Source organism: Chanos chanos, chromosome 4 (genome assembly GCF_902362185.1).
Source record: "Chanos chanos chromosome 4, fChaCha1.1, whole genome shotgun sequence".
NCBI lineage: Eukaryota > Metazoa > Chordata > Actinopteri > Gonorynchiformes > Chanidae > Chanos > Chanos chanos.
Window position 1 is genome coordinate 41966925 of NC_044498.1, and position 23081 is coordinate 41990005.

The 23081-nt window shown below is 38.5% G+C and overlaps 1 protein-coding gene across 5 annotated transcripts; it reads right to left on the reverse strand.

Annotated features, from left to right (window-relative positions):
• Window positions 1-380: 380 nt before the first annotated feature.
• On the reverse strand, window positions 381-22543 carry LOC115809083 (splicing factor 3B subunit 5). 5 transcript variants are annotated; one of them, XM_030770581.1, is made up of 3 exons: window positions 10508-10869; window positions 8940-9459; window positions 381-848 (listed from the first exon to the last, which is right to left on the reverse strand). In XM_030770581.1, exons 1-3 carry the CDS (start codon window positions 10857-10859, stop codon window positions 614-616), a joined length of 1107 nt encoding a protein of 368 aa, XP_030626441.1. In that variant the 5' UTR covers window positions 10860-10869; the 3' UTR covers window positions 381-613. The 5 variants fall into 5 exon arrangements, with proteins under 5 accessions (XP_030626441.1, XP_030626442.1, XP_030626443.1 ...); XM_030770580.1 differs by lacking the exon at window positions 381-848 and adding an exon at window positions 22275-22543 and having other exon boundaries at window positions 8930-9459; window positions 10511-10869; XM_030770579.1 differs by lacking the exon at window positions 381-848 and adding an exon at window positions 22275-22543 and having other exon boundaries at window positions 8930-9459.
• Between the last annotated feature and the right edge of the window lie 538 nt (window positions 22544-23081).

The window sequence follows — 23081 nt, forward strand, 5'->3', positions numbered from 1 at the left end:
TGCGGTTTAAATTTATTCGTGCGCTTTCATTACTTAAACACATCTGAGTTGAGTAAGGTACATTCCAAGTTGGCACGATCACTAACCAGTGGGCCGTTGGCAGATAAATATCTGCCAGTTGATAGGGGTATAACCCACCCAAAAAAATACAAGGGAAAGTGAAGGCCCTCTAAAATGTAAAGGAGAAATATGTGTACATAGTTAGCCCAATTCTAATGGGTAAAATCATAAAGCAGAATTTTGGGAGCAAAGGCCTTAAATTCATATCATGTTCATTCAGATATCAGTATGTTAGCTCTAATCTGTCAAGTGAATGATTTGCAAACCTTTTCCCAAAAAAAACCCCACGATCATCTGCATAAATGAGCACGAACAAAAGATTCTCATCAGAAAAAGCATTTAATTAAAAAACTTCAAGGTTTTATAAAATGTGTTCTGTGCAGAGAGTATCTCACAAATGGCAAGCTACAAATATGCTTGGGGGAAAAAAAAAAAAAAAAAAGAACCCACACTGATCCAATCAAACATGACCTATATACTACTGACAGATTGATTTAGGTAATCAAGCAGCTCTACAGGTGTCCAATCAGAGTCCAAATGTAGTCCACAATGTCTATGCATCCTCTGGTTTGTCAGCGGGTGGGCCGCAGGGCTGCAGCATCTTCTCCATCAGATTGAAACGCACACGAGCCTTGCTTTCATTCTCAGCGATGGCGAAGTAATTAAGCAGGTCGAAGTGGCCCATGTAGGAGCAATACGAGTCTCGATGCTGGTTCACCAGCCACTCCCATTTGGTGGTGTCTGCATGGCCAGTGCCGATATACTTGGACTGCAGGTGTTCTAGTTGACTGTGGATATTGTAGCGGTCTGTCATCTTAGATTACAGATCTGGGCTGATGAAATTGAAAGACAAGAGAAAAATTAAACAATGGTTCAGTCAAAAATCTTGTCTTCAGTGAAGTTTTGTATGATCTAGGCCTACCTCAGACATTGCTTCAATATTTTAAAGTGTATTCAAGGCTTCAATTGGTTTCTGAATAACTGCATAGACTAGAAATGTGCTAACATTTTACAAGTTCCCAGGGACAAAATAGTAATTACTAGCAGCACTGTGTGTTGAGATTATTGTTACATATGTGCTGTGTATTGAGTCTACTTGCTGGTTAGTGTATATGTGGATGGGCATTGCTTGGGGGCTTAATAGTTCTACTGTGTTGGTAACCGCATAACATGAAACCTGAAAAGTACTGCTTCCCTATTACTAGATGAATTATGAAACTTGTTCAAAGACGAGATAGGTTTGTTCTTCCTTGGAGAACACATTTTCTTACAAAATTTCTTACAGAGCATAAAATTACATGAATTGTCAAACTTTGAATTTTTAAAAAATACATTAGCCTATACATATGATTTTCAATCAATTGAAATACATATTAAATTGTGAATATTTTCTTACATACTGCAATGACAATAAAAAAACAAAAAAAAAAAACGCATGGGTGAACATTTGATATTTCCATACGACATGGTTCTCTAATGATCCCCTTGTGATGGCCTCATTAGCCATAGATCTGAGTTACTCAAGGTACTGTTTTAAATGGTCCAATAAATGCGCTCCGCTGCCTTAGTTAATTCTGGGTCGTCAGTCACTGCTGCAGATAAAACTCTGCAAAACCCTGTTTCTGGTCCATATCCTCCTCGCTGAATTTTGCATGCTTTCAGACTACCATATCTTCCTTTTCACTCATTTTCCACCAGCTAGCCTGCTTCACATTTCCACCTACGCCAACACTCCTATCTGTCCTCCTGAGACGCCTACCTAAGGGGAACGCTTGAGATGGGTTGACAGCTGATATGAATGCAGAAAGGGTACCTTATCTGTGAGAAGCACTGCAGGTCTCCTCAGTAATTGAGAGGGTGATAAATAAGTGAGAGAATATTTCAGAATATCAGTCAGTGCAGCAGTGGGATGCTCTGTTCTACGGCGGGTCATTTTTTCCCCTTATCGTGTCTCAAAGATGAACCTCCGTGAGCTTTTAGCCTTGCTGTTTTCAGAGACTCTGGAAGGTCATACTAGCGCCCGGCTGACTCAGATATTTAACTGTCCATCACTGCAGTTTTAAGCTGAATGATGATGACAACAGGGTGTGATGGCGAAGCTGTGTGAGTGATGTAGACTGCAAACTTCAGTCGATCGATAAAATCTGACCTTGTTTGAAATACAGTGACAGATGTTATATTGAAAAGTGCCTAAGGAACGACCCTACTTCCCAAAATCTTACCTCCTGAAATAAACTTATGTTGGTAATGTCCTGGAAGTACATAAAGATTTTGATGCTGAAATCTCTAGTACTGCTGTAAATTGCTGATTTCCTGAGAATTACCCAGATAATGAGTTTGAGGAAAATCTTTTGTACCGTTATTCAAGTGTGGGTTCTTATGAAGTAAAAAACACAAAAAACAAACAAAGTTAAATGACCAATCTGTTAAACAAAATTAATAAGTGTTCTTTTGTCCTAAATCTGCTACCATCTTCTCTACTTATATTTGGTCAAACAGTTCACGATTGTGCTTGAAATCCATACAGTTAAGGGAAAAGCTTTTAACTTTCTGCCCCATCACCACGGAATAAGGTACGGCAGATTAAATGTGAGCTGCTGGTCATAAATTGATTCAAACACCATTTCAAAGACATAGCATCAAATTCCCCGCACAGCAGTGCACATCTTTAAAACCTGGACGAAAACCCGGACGAATCAGCTACATAATAGCATTCAAAATAAACAAAGTTACGTGTTTCTATGATGTATTTGGAGCGTATATTGCATCGTATTTTAACTGTACATACGTCCGCTACGTTGGCCAGTCCTCAAAGAGACAAAGGTAGATAAACAGAGATGAACTGAACAAATGAACTCCCCGATTCATTGGAAGCCTCTCTATTATGAGATTTGACTAGGTCGCTTGGTAATACACATGATCACGGCCGTTACAAAGATAAGAAAAGAATCACCTTTGGTCTTTACAACAGATACCAGACCATTCCTCGTAAGAAAATTTGAGTCATCCGAGGCAAGCATAGACAGCATGTTCAATAAATGAAAGTCAATGACCAACTATATCACTGTTCAATAAAGCCAAAGTAAAACTTTGAAAGGTTAGCGTTCATGGCAACTACACAGGCGTGGGTGCAACGCTATGGTGAACACGACGTTCAACAAAAGAGTATAATCAGACGTTTACAGTTATTACTTTTTACTAGCGTCGCCTTTGTTGGCGTAACCTTTTTAGCCAAACGATAATGATTTGTATAGATAGCACTCAAAGGAACTGCATTTAAACTTCCTCCACTTCCTCTATGTTATAATTAAAGTCTTCCTATGCTACTCGAGCCATACATAATGAGCTCTCACTTTTGCCTGGGTTACATGACGCATATATCTTTAACTAGGGAACGCTAGGTTACTTATCCCTAACCTGGCTATGTAGTTAGCCATCACCGCTAAATATTAGTACAACCCAGTTTACTAATCCACAAACGTACAAAAAAAGAAATCAATTGCGCCTCTAGGAGTGCATGATTATGTACTGGTTTTCTAAGACCACATACCTGGTTAGCAATGCAAATATACGTATATGACTTCTGTTGTTCACTTTAGCTAAAACGGACAAGCCACTCGCTAAACAGAGCACGGAAAGTAACAGGAAGAACAAGCGGAAATAGTCACGTTTAATGCCTCTCGGATGGGAAACCTTGTCACCACTAGAAGCTTCCCCTTTCCTCGGTGAGTACAGAAGTCATGACACACTGTGATGAAAGTATCGTGAAAAACTTCCATTTGAAGATGGTATTGAAACATTTAAAATGGTATTACAAATTAACAGTCAAACTACCTGTCCACATGGATCGAGACAATTTTATTTAAGCTCTTTGTACTTTAGACAAACAATCAAGTGCAGGCTATATCTAATTTAGGATCAGTCTGAATTTACGAAGAGATCTTACGTAACATCGGGACAGACAGATCTGACCAGTGTTGAATTTGATGTCAAACTGTGGCATCATTGTTGCCAAGTACCAAATAGTCACTGACTTTGTGCATAAGAAGATCCATCAGCAAAACAGTGCGGGTGCAGCCAAAAGCAGTAACTGATTTATGATGTTTAATTACAGTTGCCCCATGGTGAATTCACTACTGCCATCACAGTAATCTGACTCATCCTTGCTTAATCGTAAAATGATTGGCATAGCTAAAAACAATTTGCCCTGACACACCGGTGGAGGACATTCAACTTGAGCAAATATTTATAATGAAAGTTTATGTTTAGAGACACCCGAGCCTTAGTTAGTTTAAACCTAAATATTGAGCAAAGCAAAACCATCACTGTTTAAAACAATCACATTTCCTCAGTCTGTTAAGACAGAGTTTTATATATATATATATATATATATGTGTGTGTGTGTTTGCAAAATTTAAGGTTACTTCCATCCATTATTTGGAGACTCTCTTGGGCTTATGTGGCACTGTGAGGTAACACTTCAGTTTCTACTGAAGGATTTCCAAGGTGATTTTGGCTCTGTAAGACTGGGTTGAAATAATTAAAGAGAACCAAATGATGCGTGCATATCAAGTACTTTCATCAAGTATATTGTCACCACTGCAGTGTGCAGCTGCCTGTGTCTATCCAGTGGTCACAATTCATTAAGTTTGTTTTGTCTCCAGGGCACATTGTTGGAATGCAAATCTGATTTTCCTCATCACGAGAGTCTCACTCCAAGTCACACACCATCTTGTATATGCGAGTGAGTATGCTTGTGAGTGTGTGTGTGTGTGTGTGTGTGCATAGCAGGGTGGGGACGGCATTCTGTAAGTTTCTTTTGCATTTTTTACTTTCATATTTGCTGCCTGATGAAAACAGTGATCCAGGGCTCAGCTTTAAATCTGTCTCATGAAGGGCATCACCTATCTTACCTCCCTCTCAGTGACAAAAAATGTGTTCTGTGGCTGACACAGAATGAATCCCCCCACACTGAGTTTGTTTGAAAACTCACAATATATCTTCAAATTAACCATTACATGTTGCAAACTTTGCTTTGTGTATCATCAACTTTTCCTTTTTGATAGATAGATAGATAGATAGATAGAGAGAGAGAGAGAGAGAGAGAGAGAGAGAGAGAGAGAGAATAATTTGTCTATCAACTTAGCCTCTTTGAATTACTGATTTGTTATTCTGTTTGTCAGCAACCTATTTTAATAGTTGTACTATATAGTCATCAGAACAAATCTGCACATTTATTTTACTCCTTGTCATTCTGTAAAACAAAGGATGAAATAAATAGAATGTGTAATACAATTTAAAATATAATTCAGATACAATCTGTTCCTTGTCTAAATAGTACATATTTTAAGAATAAATGTCAATAATATTTTTTTTGTGTAATGAAATTGTTCTTTTTTCATTTATTTTATTTGCTAAAACCTAAAACTGAATATCTACCTGAAGGTGATGAATGCTCCAGAAATTCCATTTAAGTACGATATTTGAAGTGATATGAAGTCCTCATTATTTCATGATTAGGAGCAGTTCCGTGAAGGTTTGCCCTAAACTGAAAAATGTGACTAATTCATCACCAGGACTTGGCTATGGGCCAACTCACTGTTCACGGCTGTGAGAAAATACATTACCAGTAAACAATCCCACAGGAGGGGAAAGCCTATTGTTCAGTATTTCTTCGCATTGTCTCAGGCGGGGAAGGATGTGGATATCTAATTTTAAAATCAATTCTCTTACACCTCTCCTTGGAGCAGTGAAAAGTAATAAAAGAAATGAAATTATTATATGAGACGTGTACGAGATAACTGAGAAATATCAGAAATGAAACATCCAAACATGCAATTCAGAGGGAGTGTTTACTTTTGGAACATCTAAAAATTTAGCACATCTTAATTTTTCAGGTTTTTTAATATAGGTAGGATGGTTGAATTAAGACATTAGGCTGAGAAAGAGGATCATCAGCAGCATATTTCTTTCTGGAAAAAAAAAGTGAAAGATATCAGTTGATACCAAATTGTAAGTTAGGGCTGAATAGACTTAATCCTCATCCCAGAGCTCTTGACAGTTAAGGTGATTAAGAAGATATCTGATCCTTCACTGTTTTCTCCAGTGGCATCGATATGTACAGATAGACAGTCATTTCTAAATATAATCCTCCTGTCATGATTAAACAAACTAGTCTTAACATCCTCCATGACATTTTACAATTAACTAACTTTGCTGGAATTCTACATCTCAGCCTACACCCTAAATTGCCTTCATTATTATCCACCCACTAACACATTTCTGGAGGAGTCTCCCTCTTGACACGAGAGACATGCCTGAGCAGGCGACGAGATTAAAGAGTCACTACTTAAAATTTAATTGTATCAGATTCGACTGACCTACAGGTCAGACTGATATTAGTGACACTGACACCACAAAAACCCATTAACCTTTTTGCCTGACACTGAAATCCACTCTTTGTCCAGTCTAGTGTGGAAATAAGGCACCATTTTTCAAGTACCAATGGGTGAAATGCTCTTGCTGGTTTCAATTACATGCAGCACATCTCAGATTCCTTAAATTACTTCTCACCATGGCAACTGTTAACATTCTTAACAGCAATCGCCACATAAAAAGTGTGCATCCTCTACTTCAGAAAAGACATCCACAGATATGTGCTGAGACTGTGTGAGCACCTATTCCTTGTCAGATAGTGTCTGGTCGTGCTGTCCTGGTAACAGCACAAGCGGTCTGTCCCTTGGGCATCACAGCGGCCCTAACTTGGGGGGGGGGGGCGTGCTGAAGAGAGAAGGGCAGTACAAAGAGCATGATTATTTGATTTAACAGTATTACAGAATCAAATTATTGGTGCTCTACAGCTGGCAAAGGTCCCCTGTTGGGTAATAAAGAACTGGAGCAATAACTAGAAACAGCTGCTGCAACAATGTCCTGCTGCATTTCCAGGCAAACTCTTCTGAAATAAGGAGTAAAGAATAAATCTCCAGTCAAAATTCAGCTAAAGTACTTTTGATTTTTGAAAATAATGCAGTCGATCTTTGAAGGGAAGCATCAGAGAGTTTTTGATAATGATTTATGAGATAAATTGAGAGGCTTATGTAACCATAGTACCGCACATAATGTCTATCTTGCGTGTCTAGTTTGGACTTGGGGGATGGGAACAAGCAATAGCTAGCTGCAGATGTCACTTTGAAAGGATTCAATTCCCATTTGATCTGAGCACATGGAAAACTCCTTCACCAACAGATCTGTATACACCATTGGATAAGGGGAGGTAAATATTTATATAGATATCTCTAGAGATAAAGTCAAAAGATTCAAGGAAAGAGGCGAGAGTAAAAAATTTTAGTACTAAATGATGCAGTCTGGATTAAGAGAGAAAAATGTGACAACTGTGTTATGAAATCACAAAGAAACAACCATTCACAAAGAATGCCACTTTATTTTTTTTATTCTGTTTAGAGAGAAACATTCAAAAGTAGCTTCATATTCACCCAAGCACTCATGATTTGGGGAAAAATACAATTTAGCCTGATAATAGATTGTCCAAGTTGAACAACCTCGTCATAACCCATGCATATCTAGAAATCTGAATTGGAGCAAAAAGGAGAGGAAATTTGTCTTTGAGCAAAAAGTTACATCTCTTTTGTATTGTACAATAATGAGTCATGTTAGAATACAAGCACAATGCACTGTTTGCCACTACTGAAGCGTGAAAAGCGTCCATTGTTATGAGTGACATCTGCCTTTTCTGTTCTCAGCATTTGCATGATGTATCCATGTAATAAAGCAAAACAATTTAAACCACTTCAAATAATACACAAAAAACATGTATTGGACTATAAATTTCACAGTTATTCCAAAAGCACTAATAAGTCATTTAAATTAAACATTGAAGTTATATAGTTCCAAGAATGATCAAATGAGACTTGGAAGAATATATGCACATAGTTGATTAAAAGTAAAGAGGATTTTGGGGTTTGACAGTATTGTGCATGAGCTGGAATTGCCATTTGGCTTGTTTGTTGTGAACTATGTAAGTACTACCTCTCAAAAAATAACCACTAACATCAACATCAAAGACACAACCCCTATATAAATATTTGACTTGACTTATAATCTGATACGTTTTTCTGATGGCACATTTTGGTAATCATGAAAATAAAGCACTGAAATGACAATAGTTATCAAAATATTTACAGTTTAAAGTATATGTACACTTTGAGAGTGACAGCACTCACTATGATATACCTACTGTGGTAGAAGGGTTTTAAGACAAATGACTGATTTCTTCTTTGTTCAGAAATAGTACAACAATTAAATAACACGGTGCAGTATACAATACATTTACCGTGCCCGTAGTAACTGATGTAGTTGACGTAGTGGCTCATGGCTAGATTTTTTAAATTAGAAGTTTTCTTGAAAGAACAGGTATTGTTATAAAGGCGACCATGTGGCTAAAATGGCATTAAAAAATTGAGTTGTGAATCATAAACACTATTACCGACTGACCAACATATTGTAGGTTGCTTCATATAAGGCAAGTGACAATATTATTCACTGTACATAGCAAACATGGGTAATTTGGTTGGTGTCAAGTTCCATCCTACAAAACTCACAGAGTATCCAAATTGGGTCATTCTACATTCAAAACATCCATGAGGCTTTCACAAGAGGCCTTGCGTGATATATGCATTCTCTGGTAAAGCTAACTTGCGGCATTATCAGCTAGCATCTTAGCATACACATAGTGATGATGACAGGGGTGGTGCCAGGATGATCAGAGGCCAGTGGTGACCTGTGTCACTTCTGAGTTCATGTCAACACTGGGCTGGCTGCGGGAATCCAGTGATGACATCTCCAGGGCTAGTCATACCTGCTGATTGGTTCGGTCCACTGTGTGGCCGCTGGACTGGGCTTCGCGTTGTGGGTGGCGAGTACGTGAGGAGTTCTGGAGTTCCAGGACTGAGGGACTAGGGATGCAGAACTCACGGAAACAGCGTTTGAAGTTTTCATCCAGGAAGGCATAAAGAACGGGGTTCAGGCAACTGTTGGTGTAGCCCAGGGCAATGCAGAAGTGCCAAGTGACGGACTGCAGCAGGGAGTGGGGGATGGTGACCAGAGCCTTGATGATGACATATATGTGAATGGGCGTCCAGCAGATGATGAAGACGGCAACCACCACCAGGACCATACGCGTGATGCGCCGCAGGTTGCGGTCTTTCTCCTTGGAACCGGAGAGCATTCGTACGCTCTTCAGACGCAGGATCATCAGGCCATAGCAGACAGTGATGATAAGCACGGGCATGATGAAAGCAAAGATGAACACACAGATCTTGAGCAGGTTCTCCCAGTACCAGGAAGGATGGGGGAAGAGGAGCGTGCAGTCGATAATGACCACTGTGTGGAAGGTCAGACAAGGGAACAAAAGAGAAGTACATACATGCATATTCATGCCCACACACACACACACACACACACACACACACACACACACACACACAAACACACACACACACACTGTGAGTAACAAATTAGTAAAAAATCAATAGCTCCTTGTCAAACTACACAGAGGTCCACTGCCACTAATTGTGTCCTGCAGGCACTGCTTATGAGGCCACAGGTTTAGTCATTTATAATTTATAAAGTAATTTATTATAAATCTAAAATCTAAATTAAATAATTAAAATCTAATATAATTAATTTATTAAGATTTGTTAAGTAATTTATTTCTTGACCACCAGAAAAACTAATGAGTTGCACCATTCATTAAAGGTTTGTCAAGGTAAAAAGTATCTTGACACAGTTTGTCATGTTAACCAAATTCTAACACTCAGTGAGACCCTAATGAGGAATCACATGGCAAATGTTACATAACCATAGCATCCATAGTATATTCCATCGTATAAAACTATTCACAGTTTCTGGAAAATCCTACTCATTATGTGCATTGATTCTTAAAACACTTTATGATTATGTCACAAAACAAATGCAAAGGACCTGCACATACCCAGCTGTAACAGATAAAGGACAAAAGAAGAGAAGTTGTCAACCCTATTTTGTAAGGGTAAGCTGGCGTAATACACATATATAAAACTAAAAAACACCTGCTTTCATACTGGACAATCTCTCATTATTAGACTACCAGCATATTTCCAGATCTTCTCCAGAAAACTGAGGTTAAGCAATACAAATAACAGAGGCCTTAAATGAAAATACATTAAGTGCTAGATTGAGAATACATCAATCACATCATTAAGATTAAAGGCAGTTTTCAAATGAGACGTGGAGTTCCCTAGCTGAGTTCTAAGAGAAAGGAAAGAAATGAGGTAATTCAGTGGTAGGCATGCATGTTATGTAATTGTAGACAGGCCTCATAAAGTTATTATACATGTTTATGAGGTACGAGAGGACTATAAGGTAGAGAGGAAAATGAGGAGGAACGTACAGCTGCCATGGTGATCAAAAGTAGTGCGGGCCATGACCATGACTGGCAGGCCAATAGCAGATGACAGGATCCAGTTGCAGACGTTGACGATTTTGGCGTTGCGTGGCGTTCTGAAGTCCAAGGCCTTGACGGGGTGGCACACTGCAATGTAGCGGTCGATGCTCATGGTTGTCAAAGTGAAGATGCTGGTGAACATGTTGTAATAGTCGATGGACATCACAATCTTGCAGAGGAATTGTCCAAAAGGCCAGGTGCCCATCAGATAGTTGACACTCTGGAAGGGAAGAGTACTCGTTGCCAACGCATCAGCCAGAGCGAGGTTGAAGATGTAGATGTTGGTTGCAGTTTTCATTTTCGTATATCTGTGGGGGGATATAACAGAAAAACAGTGGGAGAGCTGTTTTTCATACTAAAGCTAAGCGTGCTTTATTTGACGTGAGGGCTTTACGTGAGAAGAGATTGTGAGCACTATTTGATTGAATGGAAAGTTACTGGTTTTAAAACAGTTTGATGTCGGTGAAGGATTAAGTGGAAGAGCACAGAAGATATTTCTCTGAGTGTTATTATAAATGGATGAAACTCTGATAAGGAGCTTTTGTAAAGAGAGTTCAGTTTATTATGTAGATGGATCATAAGGCACTACATTAGAAACGCACATCAAAAACAGTGACATTACTACTTTCGTCCACATCATCAATTATAATAGCATTAAGTCTCATATCCCAAAAAGGACAAAAACACACTAGATACTGTCAGCAGTAATAGTTTGCACAGGACTGCAGTTAATTTCAAGAGTCAACATGTGCATTATCTTCCTAATGTATTATCAAAGGACACAGACATGAAACATTACAGTACAAACACATTTCTGATGTTTACTCTTAGCAATCCTCTTTGGGTGCTTATTACATTATTTGTTTGAAAATAATTAACATTAATGGACTTCACTAATAACTATTTGTAGACCTATTATACAAGCCCCCCAGTGGTATTGACATCAACATACCAAGCTCCCTAATACTTCTCATTCATAATGAACAAGTAGGGAATTATCTAGGTTTTCAAATTAAATTCTCAGCAATGTCCCTCTCTGTGTGAGTGAAATTTGATCTCTTTCTGTGCCATTATTCCATAATACGTGCACAGAAGTTATGGGGAGGGCTGTGGCACCCACTGCTGATATGCCCTCCAGGCATGCCATGTGACTGCACCCTTTTCACAGTCTATGAGAGATTCTTCTTATATGACAGTTAAATATCTACATTAGACTAACTAAAATGACAACCAAACTATATTTTAGCTCTCAAATCTTAACAGTACAAGTGTGTAATCACAATGTCATAAATACACACATTGTCTATGTTACTCATTTATGGTGTGATTTGATACTGAAAAGGTATGCAAAGAGGTTAATAATATAGTTGCTCATTTGAAATGTACAATAACACCTAAAAAGAAATCATTCAAAAGCACAAACATTTAATTCCGAAGATGCAGATAGGATTTCAGGTGATGTTCATTATGGGAGATTACACTTTCGTTATGGAAGTTTTGTAACTTCCTTGATGTCCTGTTGCATCAGTACAAATAAAAAAACCCAGGATAGGAACCGTAGCACACTTGTAGTCAGTTGAAATATTGTGAGACTGAAGTAGTGCAGAAGCCAGCAGTGGAAAACTATTTCTCTTGACCAGATAAACAAAGTTCTGTTTCACCAGGATGGAAACCATGCCAAATGACATGCATTGCCAGAGATCAATAAAATAAAAATGAAGCTCTGTGTATCTCAATCCTACCGACCATATTTGCTTTGTAATGTCATTTTTGTCCTTTCCTCTGAATGCACCAGCACTGAAACGAATACACTGATAAGCTTCACTTAGAACATTTATATATGTTTACCAGTTATTTGGTTTCATTTGAAAATGAAACCGTTTTGATTCATTTATATCTAGTTTAACCATGCCAGATAGAATTGTTAATCACTGTAATGTAATGTAAACTGTGCTCTTTACTGGGATCTTGTTTTAAAAATTCTCCAATATGTTTATACTGTGTCATGTTAATTCAAACACTTCTTAACAACATAACCTAGTCTGTGTGTTCTATATGCTGGGATCTGACTCTACAATTAAGATTGTAAAATTGTACATAGTTTGGAAAGCAGAATACCACACTGTCTGTTTTACGGTTCACCATTCTCGTTGGGTGCAGACCAATTTTTCTGACATTCTCTTCATTTTAATGTATTGTGTACAGCCCATCAAAATCAACTTTTCCAAGCATATCTTCTGTCTGAAAAGTTCCTCTGTCATCCACAAAGCATCTTTTTATCTAAGGCTGACTCAGGCCCTTTCAGCCTTCTTAATTCTTTGAAATTCTTTGAATATTCAAAACTGTTTCACACAACAGAAGACATTTATGGGAGTCATTCGAGACACTGAACCAGGAAGTCATTCCAAGAAATCAAAAAGAAAAAGCACACTTGCTCCTGGAAATATCCTGTCTTTAGACTATAACACAATATTTGCAAAGACAAATGTGATTACGGTTGTGTGTGTGTCTTTCACAGTTCACTGAAAAGAAAAGGTACTCTTTCATGTTCCATGCACACATTGATCTGAGATTTCTTTTCATCTCCTAAAAAGGGGAGAGAGAGAGAGAGAGAGAGAGAGAGAGAGAGGGAGAGGAAGAGAGAGGGAGAATTTATTATGCATTAGAATGCAGTAGAGTTTTAGTGTATTTTTATAGCTGGTTTCAGGGCAATTTCTTTTAGAACTGAGCAACTCATATTCTCAGCTTCTATCAAATTCCTTATAAATCTGTCCATGACTTTGTAAATGTTATAAGTATGACAGACTTTGCAATAATTATTCATGAATTAATCAAGAGTGGCATATATTCCAAAAAGAATATGATTTGCATAATTTAGATTGACATTTTCCATTTCAAGGTTTCCTTGTTGTGGGGCAGTACCACACCTGAGATATTACACCACTGCCAAAATAATGAAAATGCTTTCCAACAGTCATTTGCAGCTGATGGAGAAAAAAACAGGAAATTTGAACACATGGACTTTCACATCTATCAGAGGTGTCTTTTCTTCGAAATAATGTTTAATTCAGTATGTTAGCTAATTTTCCTCACTGTTTTCACAATTGTCCTTGTCAGTTTGTCACTTTTGTCTGTCTTAAAGCACATTATTTCCCCTGACGAGGTGTGTGAAATAGATAATGCAGTCTATTGTATCTGGAGTCCTTGGTTCTCTGGCCAATTATATACTGATGAGACCAATTTCATTGCTTAGATAACATATTCACTCTTTTATAATGGCATTTTGCATATCAATATGAGAAATATTTCTTTTTGTTAAATTTTGTATGCACAAAAATAGTGAAAAACATGTAAGCAGCCCAGGACTACTTGGCATAAACATCAGGCCAAGATATAGCTATCGGTCTCCAATGAGAATCAAAGCAATGTGGGGTAATTAGAATTGTTTCTAGTAATTCTGAATTGTGGTCTACTTGACCCTGATGTAGCATTCTGACATAAAATGCATAAAAAATCATTAAAAAAAAAGAAACACGTGTGTGTTAGTCTTAGCGTAATGCCGGACGAAAAAGTGATGGATGACAATGTGGAAGAACTGCACAAATAGTGGGGCTGACAAAAGGCAGAGGTTTGTTTCTCTCACTTGCTAGACATAAAGCATGTTGTCTGTTCTCTCCAGACACATGACGCGGATGTACACAGAGATCTGGACGATATGCATAACAGTGTCTACACATGGGCTGTTTGTGTATGATGAATACTGAGGTAATGTATAAACTATTGTCACCGAAGAAATAAAACAGGAAGGTGAACTGTGTTCTTTCAGCATTATGCGAGATGGAACGTATGAAGGCTCCTGAATTATCCCTGCGTATTTACGTGAGGGCTGAATCATCGAGCACATCTGTTTGCACTCTAATCCATGCTGGCCTTCAATTAGCAACATGTATCCCTAAGGATAGAGTGGAGAGCTGCCCAGTATCGCCAAGGAATTCTCAAGGAGAGAGAACCATTTCATTCAAAGTACATGTTTGAGAGGAATGAATCATCTTGAAAAATTGGTAGTACTCAAAAGGTCTCTCATTAAGATGACAAAGGATGTGCACTGGCTTACTTGTGGGAGAGATAAGCATGCGCTGCCATGAGGATAATGAAGTGACACACACTGACTTTGAGGTAAAGACAACAGGTTCCTCTGGAGACAATGAGTGCAGAGTTTGGGCATGCCTTTACAAGGTTCATGGTCATAACTACAGAGATACCCGGACTGGAGATGGAGGTAGTAGAACCCAGTGGCCCTTCACATTAGATATTCTGTGTTCTTACATAACACTATGACTAAAGGGCTTCAAGACCCTGTACATTTTTTGGCAAATGTTCATATTCAGTGACAGGTGAGAAAAGACAGCAACATGCCTGTTTCCTCTGCTGTTGTTTAAATCATCAACTGGCAGCCATGTCAATGGCTCAACGAGTCCCTTTCATCTTTTTAGAAATACAGTTTGTTATCACTTTGGTCTCTCATTCCAACTCAAATCACCAAAATTATTTAGACACTTTATGAATGCACATAATCACACACTAAATTCATATCTCATTATTATGACCAATACATGGGCATTAAACAACATTTCTTACCAAGAGATTTGTGATTTATCAAATAACAACATATGTCAGGGGAGAACAAATCAAAACACTTGTGAACAACACAATGCTGCTGACTTAATCTATAACCGCACAAACCAGGTTTTATTGCCATCACAAAACTCTGGAAATGGCTTGTTGCTAGGGAACACCAGAAGATGTTCTGTCCTTTTTGTGTCATCTACTTATGTGCAGTCTGCTTGTTGATGCATCCTTTTTTCTGTTTTTTTTTTTTTTTTTTGAGTTTTTCAACTCTAATTATGGGCTAGGAATAACTTGAGCAAGGTCGCTACACAGTATTTGTACATTAAGGGACAATTCTTTAGTATGTTACAAAGCTTCCATGAATGACATTGACAGTGGAAACTATATTCTGCACAAAGTGTATTATTCTGAGGCAAGTTATTGGGGTTTGGAAAAAAAAATTGTGAGTCATGATTAAAGGAAAGACAATTCTCTATTCACTTGGTATTCCAAAGCTGTCAATTGCATTGACATGAATATAAACCATTGTTAAAATTTGAAGCTATGCGGGAGGAGAACAATCAAATCTCAGTCAAAAGCACATTTTTCTCCTATGTGTTTTTCTTGCAGCTCCAATTTAAAAGCCCTTAGAATGACAGGGGTAGCAGTAAAGCTGTAACAGTTCACCCTCATGGTTTAGTTTTTTCTTTGGTTTCTGGGCCACAATTCAGTTTGTACAACAGTTTGGATTGAAAGAAAGCTGAATCAACTCAACACATGGGATTTTCTTTCTTCTTAAACATAATGAAATTTAACATAAGAAGAAGAATTTTAAAACAATAAGCAACAAAGCTCTTCAAAAAAAAAAAAAAAAAACCAAGAATGAGAGAAACCTAATCCTCTGTGCCTTTTAAGATTCTTCTCTTAGAAAATGAGCGTAAGAAAATTAAACATGAGCCATGGATATGTTAAGGCTATTTTCCATGACTATGAGTGGAGGAAATTTAAACATCAGTATCTTTTAAGGTTCTTTATCAAGAAAATGACTGCAGGATTTCTGTTCTTGTAAATGACTGCAAAACCCAAACCACTACCCAGGGATTTGAATGAGGCAGGAGGGTCCTCAGTTTCAGGGCAGCTGCCTGAACATGCCATTTCAGGAGAAAAAGGAGGCACACGATGACTGCAAAACAATGACCGACTGCTCTGACCTTTTTCAGATCAGTGCACTGCTGCTTCGATATGAGAAAGAATACGTTTCCGCTCAGAAAAGCCAAGAGATTGGATCTACTTTTTGTCATTCACGTGGATTCGTATATATTCCAATACAATCTATGTCGCTTGTGATCTAAGTAACGATACCACGTGTCGTTATTTAAAATGGTTACCCGTCAACGTTGTCATTAAAGCTGTCACAATCGTCCACTCAGTTACACCACACGCACAATCCTAGGTAAAAGATAATAATACACCTTTAATAGAGCAAGACAAAACGAATACATGTTTTGACAAAGACTGACCAAAGCCAAATTGGAGCTAATGTGTAGCGTACATAGCGTTCAACTCAAAACTGTGGCAGAGCTACCAAGCCTTTGTCCCAGTGTTGGTACCCAGGCCCAATCCATTAAGCTCATCCAGCCTTTTATCCCACACCTATTTGTCCATGTCAGAGCTTGGCAGAAATTCGCAACGCTGTCAGGCTTTGTCTTGTTATTTTTCAAAGCCCGTGAAAAAAATTGCAAGTGCTGATGGATCACCATTTATGTCTTTCGGGTTCCTGCGCTTCTCTGAAATGTCAGAGACAATACCATCTTGAGTGTCATGTTAATATGCCTCGGTGCTCCATCTTAGTTTCTTATTCAAAAGCATTCGTGGTGCACAAAGACGATCTCTGTAACATTAAGAAAATGGGTGGAGGAGCTACACTGAATCTGAAGCATATCAAAACTTGTGTTGTGTTCATGGTTACTGAAGACAGGGGGTTTCACTCCCACGAGTTTGCTTATATTAATTATTACAATTACACAGATAACATTATAAACACCCTGCCCACTGTTCTGACATCTATGACTTCGAATGTGACAACATGGTGGGTGCCATAAAACATACTTTGTTATTAAAAAAAAAAAAAAAAAAACTCAAACAAACACTGTTTTAAGTATGTGTCATTAAAAGAAACAGGATCTGAAACCTGCATCGCAAAATATATTTGACAGATAGCCCTATTCCCAACCCTAACATGGGTGCCTCATATGTAGCCACCAACCCTTCAACCCTCTCTCTGTGCTGTGCTGGTAATCATGTAAGGAAAACTGCCTCTCCTCAGTCCTTTTAAGCATGGACCCCTCCCCCTTGGTAAAACATTCTCGATGCCGCCCGTAGTCACGACCTGTTCTTCAGGCAGTCTGTCCGCAGTTATCCACTTGAATGTATTTATTACATTATCAGTGCAACAAAAACCCACCAGAAACATAAAGGTTGAACTGAATTAAGTTAGCCAAGATGACAAAGAGTTGTGGGCAACGCTTGCAGACAGTCAGGCTGGGAGGTACAGTATGAACGATCCAGCAGAGGAGCCTCAGGGTTTCTATTTGCTTTGTACAAATATCCCCGGCAAGCAAGTCTTGCTTTTGATGGATGGTGCAATTAGCAGGTCTGTGGTCAGTGAGGGGCTCTTAGGGAATATGTGGCAAATTGTGCTCAAATCCACATCATCTGAATAAAACGGTATAGCTATACTCACTTGGTCCACAAAATATGGAATGAAATAGAAACAACACAGATCTGACACGTCCATCCAGCGGAATGATTGCATTCAGCACACCTGTTGTGCATGCTGTGCTCAGACATGTGCCCAGTGAACTGATTAATGTAAACAATGATCAGGGGAATACAGACTTCAAATCAATGATGTATCATTGCATGTAACATTGACAGATTGATTTCAAAACGCTCGCTGTAGTTACAAATGAGACCTTTCTTTATCCCTTTAGAGATTTGTTCCCTTGCATAAATAATACGATTAAAACAGTTTGTACCGTGATTTTTTCCTTTTAACTCCTAATCTTACACATTTGTTTAATATTACAAGCCGGTGTTTGCATGGTTTCCACTTTGGAATATATGTGCAGTAAGATTCAGGATAAAATCTTATTGTGGGCTAAAGAACCACACGAATGGTTAAAGAAAACAGACAGATCAGTGTCTTACTACATGCTGTTTGCATGTTTGCCGGCAGCTCGACCCCTTATGCACTCTTCCTATCTTCAAGTGAGTACATTCCATGTTAAAATGGACCATCATATTTGTCAAACATGCGCAAAGTTCAATTAACAATTACGGCTACAGCTCCACAGTTTGTGCCGTGTCTCACAGAAACCATTTCTGCAGCATTAGGAGCTGTGAGAACTAGTGTCTAAACAGAGCTACCTAAAACACTACTAGGTCCAAATAGATAAAAGAACATGGGAGTCAGAAAGATGTTTGTTAAACCGGACCCAAAGGAAAAAAACGCAAGTCACACTGAGAGATTCAACACGTCTATCTTACCTGGTTCATACTTATCTGAAATGTGTTTACCACACTGTCAAAGATTATTGTTATTTATAAGCCATATCTAAATGCCCAAATAATTTCATCTTCCCTGACACAAGTGGCACTAATAGAAACAAGAGAAGAGATGAGGGGAGTGACATCATGCCAAGGTAGGCACTTCATTGACTGTGCACTGTATGTCATATTGTGCATTGATTTTTTGCCATATTTCCTCTTGGTGCACATGGCATGCACTGTTCTTTGTAAACAAAAGATTTCAGCAGTAACTAACCTCTTTGCCTTTTCGTTTCAACCAACAGATGGAAAATCTCAATCGAAAATAAAGTCATTAACCGAGAGTTTCCTGTGACATGTATTTGAACTTGGAAGGCCCAAAAAATATGTTATTTCCCCCCCAAGATACTTTTGAGAGTAAAATTGTTTCATTTTCAAAATCACAGAATTACATTCCAGCCTTTCCTTTGGGATGTGCTATCTCAGAAGCAGGGCAGGCGTCAAGGGGGGGGGGGGGGGGCAAAAGGGGGCACTGCCCCCTCAGATGAAATTTTTACCCCCCAGTTTTACCTGCAACTGTTGCGTAATCATAATGTACATGTTTGCCCCCTTGCAAATCCCAAATGCCCCCTCACTCACTGCACCCTGCAGCTGGCCCTGCTGAGAGGGAAAGTTGTGTAATCTGTCATTAACATATCACCAACAAGTTGTTACCCAGCATTTTAGCAAGTCCCAGGGTGTAATATTTACACTGTTACAGCTTTAACTGCTCTGTGAACCTTGCTGACTTTGCTCCACTGTAGGCAATTAAGTAAGTGATTTCAAACATCTCTCCCATTTCACTCATTGACTTGTTTACTTGATGCATCTGGTCTTTGTCATGCAATTTCCTCTTGGTGTACATGACATACACTGTTCTTTGTAAACAAAAGATTTCAGCAGTAATTAACCTCTTTGCCTTTTCGTTTCAACCGACAGACGGAAAATCTCAATCGAAAATAAAGTCATTAACCAAGAGTTTCCTGTGACATGTATTTGAATGACATAGTCCGTCATTTGCACTTGGAAGGCCCAAAAAATATGATGTTATTTCTGCCAAGATATTTTTGAGAGTAAAAATGACTCAATTTCAAAATCACAGAGTTACATTCCAGCCTTTCCTTTGGGGTGTGCTATCTCAGAAGGACAGTTGTATAATTTGTCATTAACATATCACCAACAAGTTGTTACCCAGGATTTTAGCAAGTTCCAGGGTGTAATATTTACACTGTTACAGCATTAACTGCTCTGTGATTTCAAACATCCATTTCACTCATTGACTTATTTCCTTGATGCATCTGGTCTTTGTCATGCAAACAACTGCAGTCCTCTAAGGAAGTGTATTTTATGTGTTCTCAGAATACAAATTTTACATAAAGTACATTGTAAAAGCAGTATTTTATAGGTTATTGTAACATGTTCAACTCTGTTGTATACTGCAATTAAACCATGTTCTGCACATAGCAGTATTTCCCCCTCCACCTAGTAAGCACCCCAAGCACTAAGACAGAAACTCTTTTTCATAGATTTCTTCTGAGTGTGTGCGTGTGCGTGTGCGTGTGTGCATGCATGTGTGTGTTGGATATTTTGGGGGTAAACTCTTGTGCTTCTCCATGACAACAAAACTGGAAAGGCACAACTAACAACTATTTGAATTCCCTGCAGTTTCCTCTTCTGTGAAATAAAAAAACTGATTTTCCACATGATTGTGCAGATACACTGCTTGTCATTATGGGCTCGCGAAAGGGCTCATGAACATTTGAGCTGTTTGGTAGTGTTCATGCAGTGGGAGTCTTCTGCCACTTATCTTTCACTGAGTGTGCTGAAAACATCTAACATGGACCTGTGTGTTTGTTCCTAAATAAACTCTCCTTCGTTCGGTATTGTGGGAAGCTAGTATTAAAGCTTGACATTAACAGTGAAAGTTATTGATTAAGTATACAAAAAATACAGTAATGGCTCCTTCTGCAAATTTACTCTGTACCTGTTTCCTCCTGAACAATATCTCTTAGGATGAGTAGAGCTGGGCTACCAAAGCATGAACACCGTGGCGTTAAATATGGACCTAGTGACACTGAAGATAGATATGGAACAGTGAGTATGCACCCGGCCTCCACCATATTGATATAGTAAATACTGTATTAGTACAGTGATAAATATGACATTAATGTATTTTAAGAGCACCACTGATTACATAGACAGCATTAGTATAATCTCTGCTCAAGTGCCAAAAAAAGTATAAAAAACAGCTATATCTTGTTAGCAGCTACATCTTGATAGTACAGTGGGTGCATTAAGAAGAGTTTCTTCTGAGACAACTTTTGTCAGAGGCCTTTAGAAATCATAGACAAATTCCCTCATGGATTCATGTTGTTAATTTGAAAGTACTCCAAATGTCAGAGCATCACTCTGCTGGTAGAGACACTGGGCTCTGGGCTCCCCACAGTAAATGAGAAACACTTCATTTATATGACAGGGCCAGCATATGGACAGTTTTGAGAATAGATTATTTTGCTCTGAAGGGCTTTTTGCAGTGAATTCCGGGTTCAGCAATTCAATTATTACTTGCACACTTTTTCTATGATAATCACCAACAACTAAAAAAAAAAATTCTGAAGAATGATATATAGTATGACCATCAGTAATACCATTCAGTTTTGTGTAAAAAGGAACATGAGTTGAACCGTGATACCGAGTAACTAAATCCTTACTCGAGCCACCTGTTTTGTATTATAATGTCGTACATCGTAAGTTTCAATACTATCACGACGCTATGGTGTTCATGTCAGATACATCATACTGGCCAAGAAAAAGTCACATGTAATTATTTTTCCCAAAAGTACAAGATGATGCTTAGATCTATACTAAACAACTTAAGTCGTTCGTCTCAAATCTGTCTACATTTGCGTTTTGAACGATCACAGTTTTTATGCGTTTCCTATGAGATTACAAAAAGCATTCCAGCTATTAAAACACACGTAACTGGAATATAACTGCTATCTAAAACTGCGTTACGTTCCCTGTTCTTCGTTTTAAATCGGCTGTACTGGCATCACTAAGAAGTCTGTAACAGCCATGCGTACGATTACGCATGATCATACAAAATTTAAAGATGAATAATACAACATGACAACATCACTGGAGGTCAAATTTTAATTTACGTTGACTACTAACACTTCCTCTCCCCGAAAATCAGGAAGAAATAGCACACTATTCGCACAAAGCTACATGAGACGTTCCTATAATGTACAAAAACGCGCTATTATTTACGCACGTCGACACTCCAAGCACTCCTGTTATCGGTAGTAGTCAATGTCCAAAAACAGCGTAGCGCAATCAAATCCAAACAGAGCACAATTCTCTCAACAGTAGGGTCCAGGTAGTTGCTTGTCTAACGTACTGAGGTAAGCTGTCACTATGCAGTGGTACTCATAACATGCATTGGGAGTTCCTAAGCTTTTCCTCGATTGGGAGAGGTAAAGGAATTTAAACGTGCTCGACAAGCTTCATATCTTACCTGATTATGACATACATGACGAGGACATTTCCAACCAACCCCACTACACATACGATTGAATAAAGCGCGGTAATGATAATAGCGATCACCACAGGAGTTGAACCCTTGTTCAAGGCGTCTGTTCTGTCACACCGTGAGCCGTTCGCATCCAGAAAAGTCGTATTGTTGCTAAAGTTCCTACAGAACACGCTGTTGTTCAACACAAGCAAATTTGAAAATTGGTAAAGGGAATCCGACGTATTGCTACTGCTCTCCATGGTCAGAAAGAACGCTGAATATATCGACTGGCGCGCGCTCTAGTTCGTTGCTGCGAACAACCAGCGCAATATATCTGTCACTTTCTCCTCTCAGTCTCTGTCTGACTTCCAACCGCCTCACACAGGATGTACCTACGATACGTAAAATGACTTGGCGCCACTGCGTGTAAAATGAATTGTCGCCACGCTACTGTAATACTTCCACTGTGAGGCAAGTACCCTCAAAAGATACAATTGACTAAGGCTTTTCTCATAGCGTGTGTTCGCATTTTATCCAGTAAACTGACGTCACAAATGAAAGCACATGACCTGGGGCTCAACGATTTCAGAACCGTTTGAAGGATTCTTAGTTTAGTCAATTAATCCGGTTAAACAATACTTTTCACCAAGGGTCATGATGACACTGTCTGTTACATTTATTCTTGTCAGATGCTAAACGTAAACTACGTAATCTTATATGAATATAACTTAAAACGATCATAAAAAGTGAATTCTCTTTGAATTGTTTTGCACCAGAACTGTAAATGTTTCCATTAACACTAAAAAGGCC

What these genes read in the sequence shown, in the direction of transcription:
- LOC115809083 (XM_030770579.1), bottom strand. Translation starts at nt 22,531, where the DNA reads ATGGAGAGCAGTAGCAATACGTCGGATTCCCTTTACCAATTTTCAAAT. An exon ending in GTCATGTATGTCATAATCAG is followed by an intron (nt 10,870 to 22,274) that starts GTAAGATATGAA and finishes ATCCCCCCACAG; the next exon opens with ATATACGAAAATGAAAACTG. An exon ending in TTTTGATCACCATGGCAGCT is followed by an intron (nt 9,460 to 10,507) that starts GTACGTTCCTCC and finishes CCTTCCACACAG; the next exon opens with TGGTCATTATCGACTGCACG.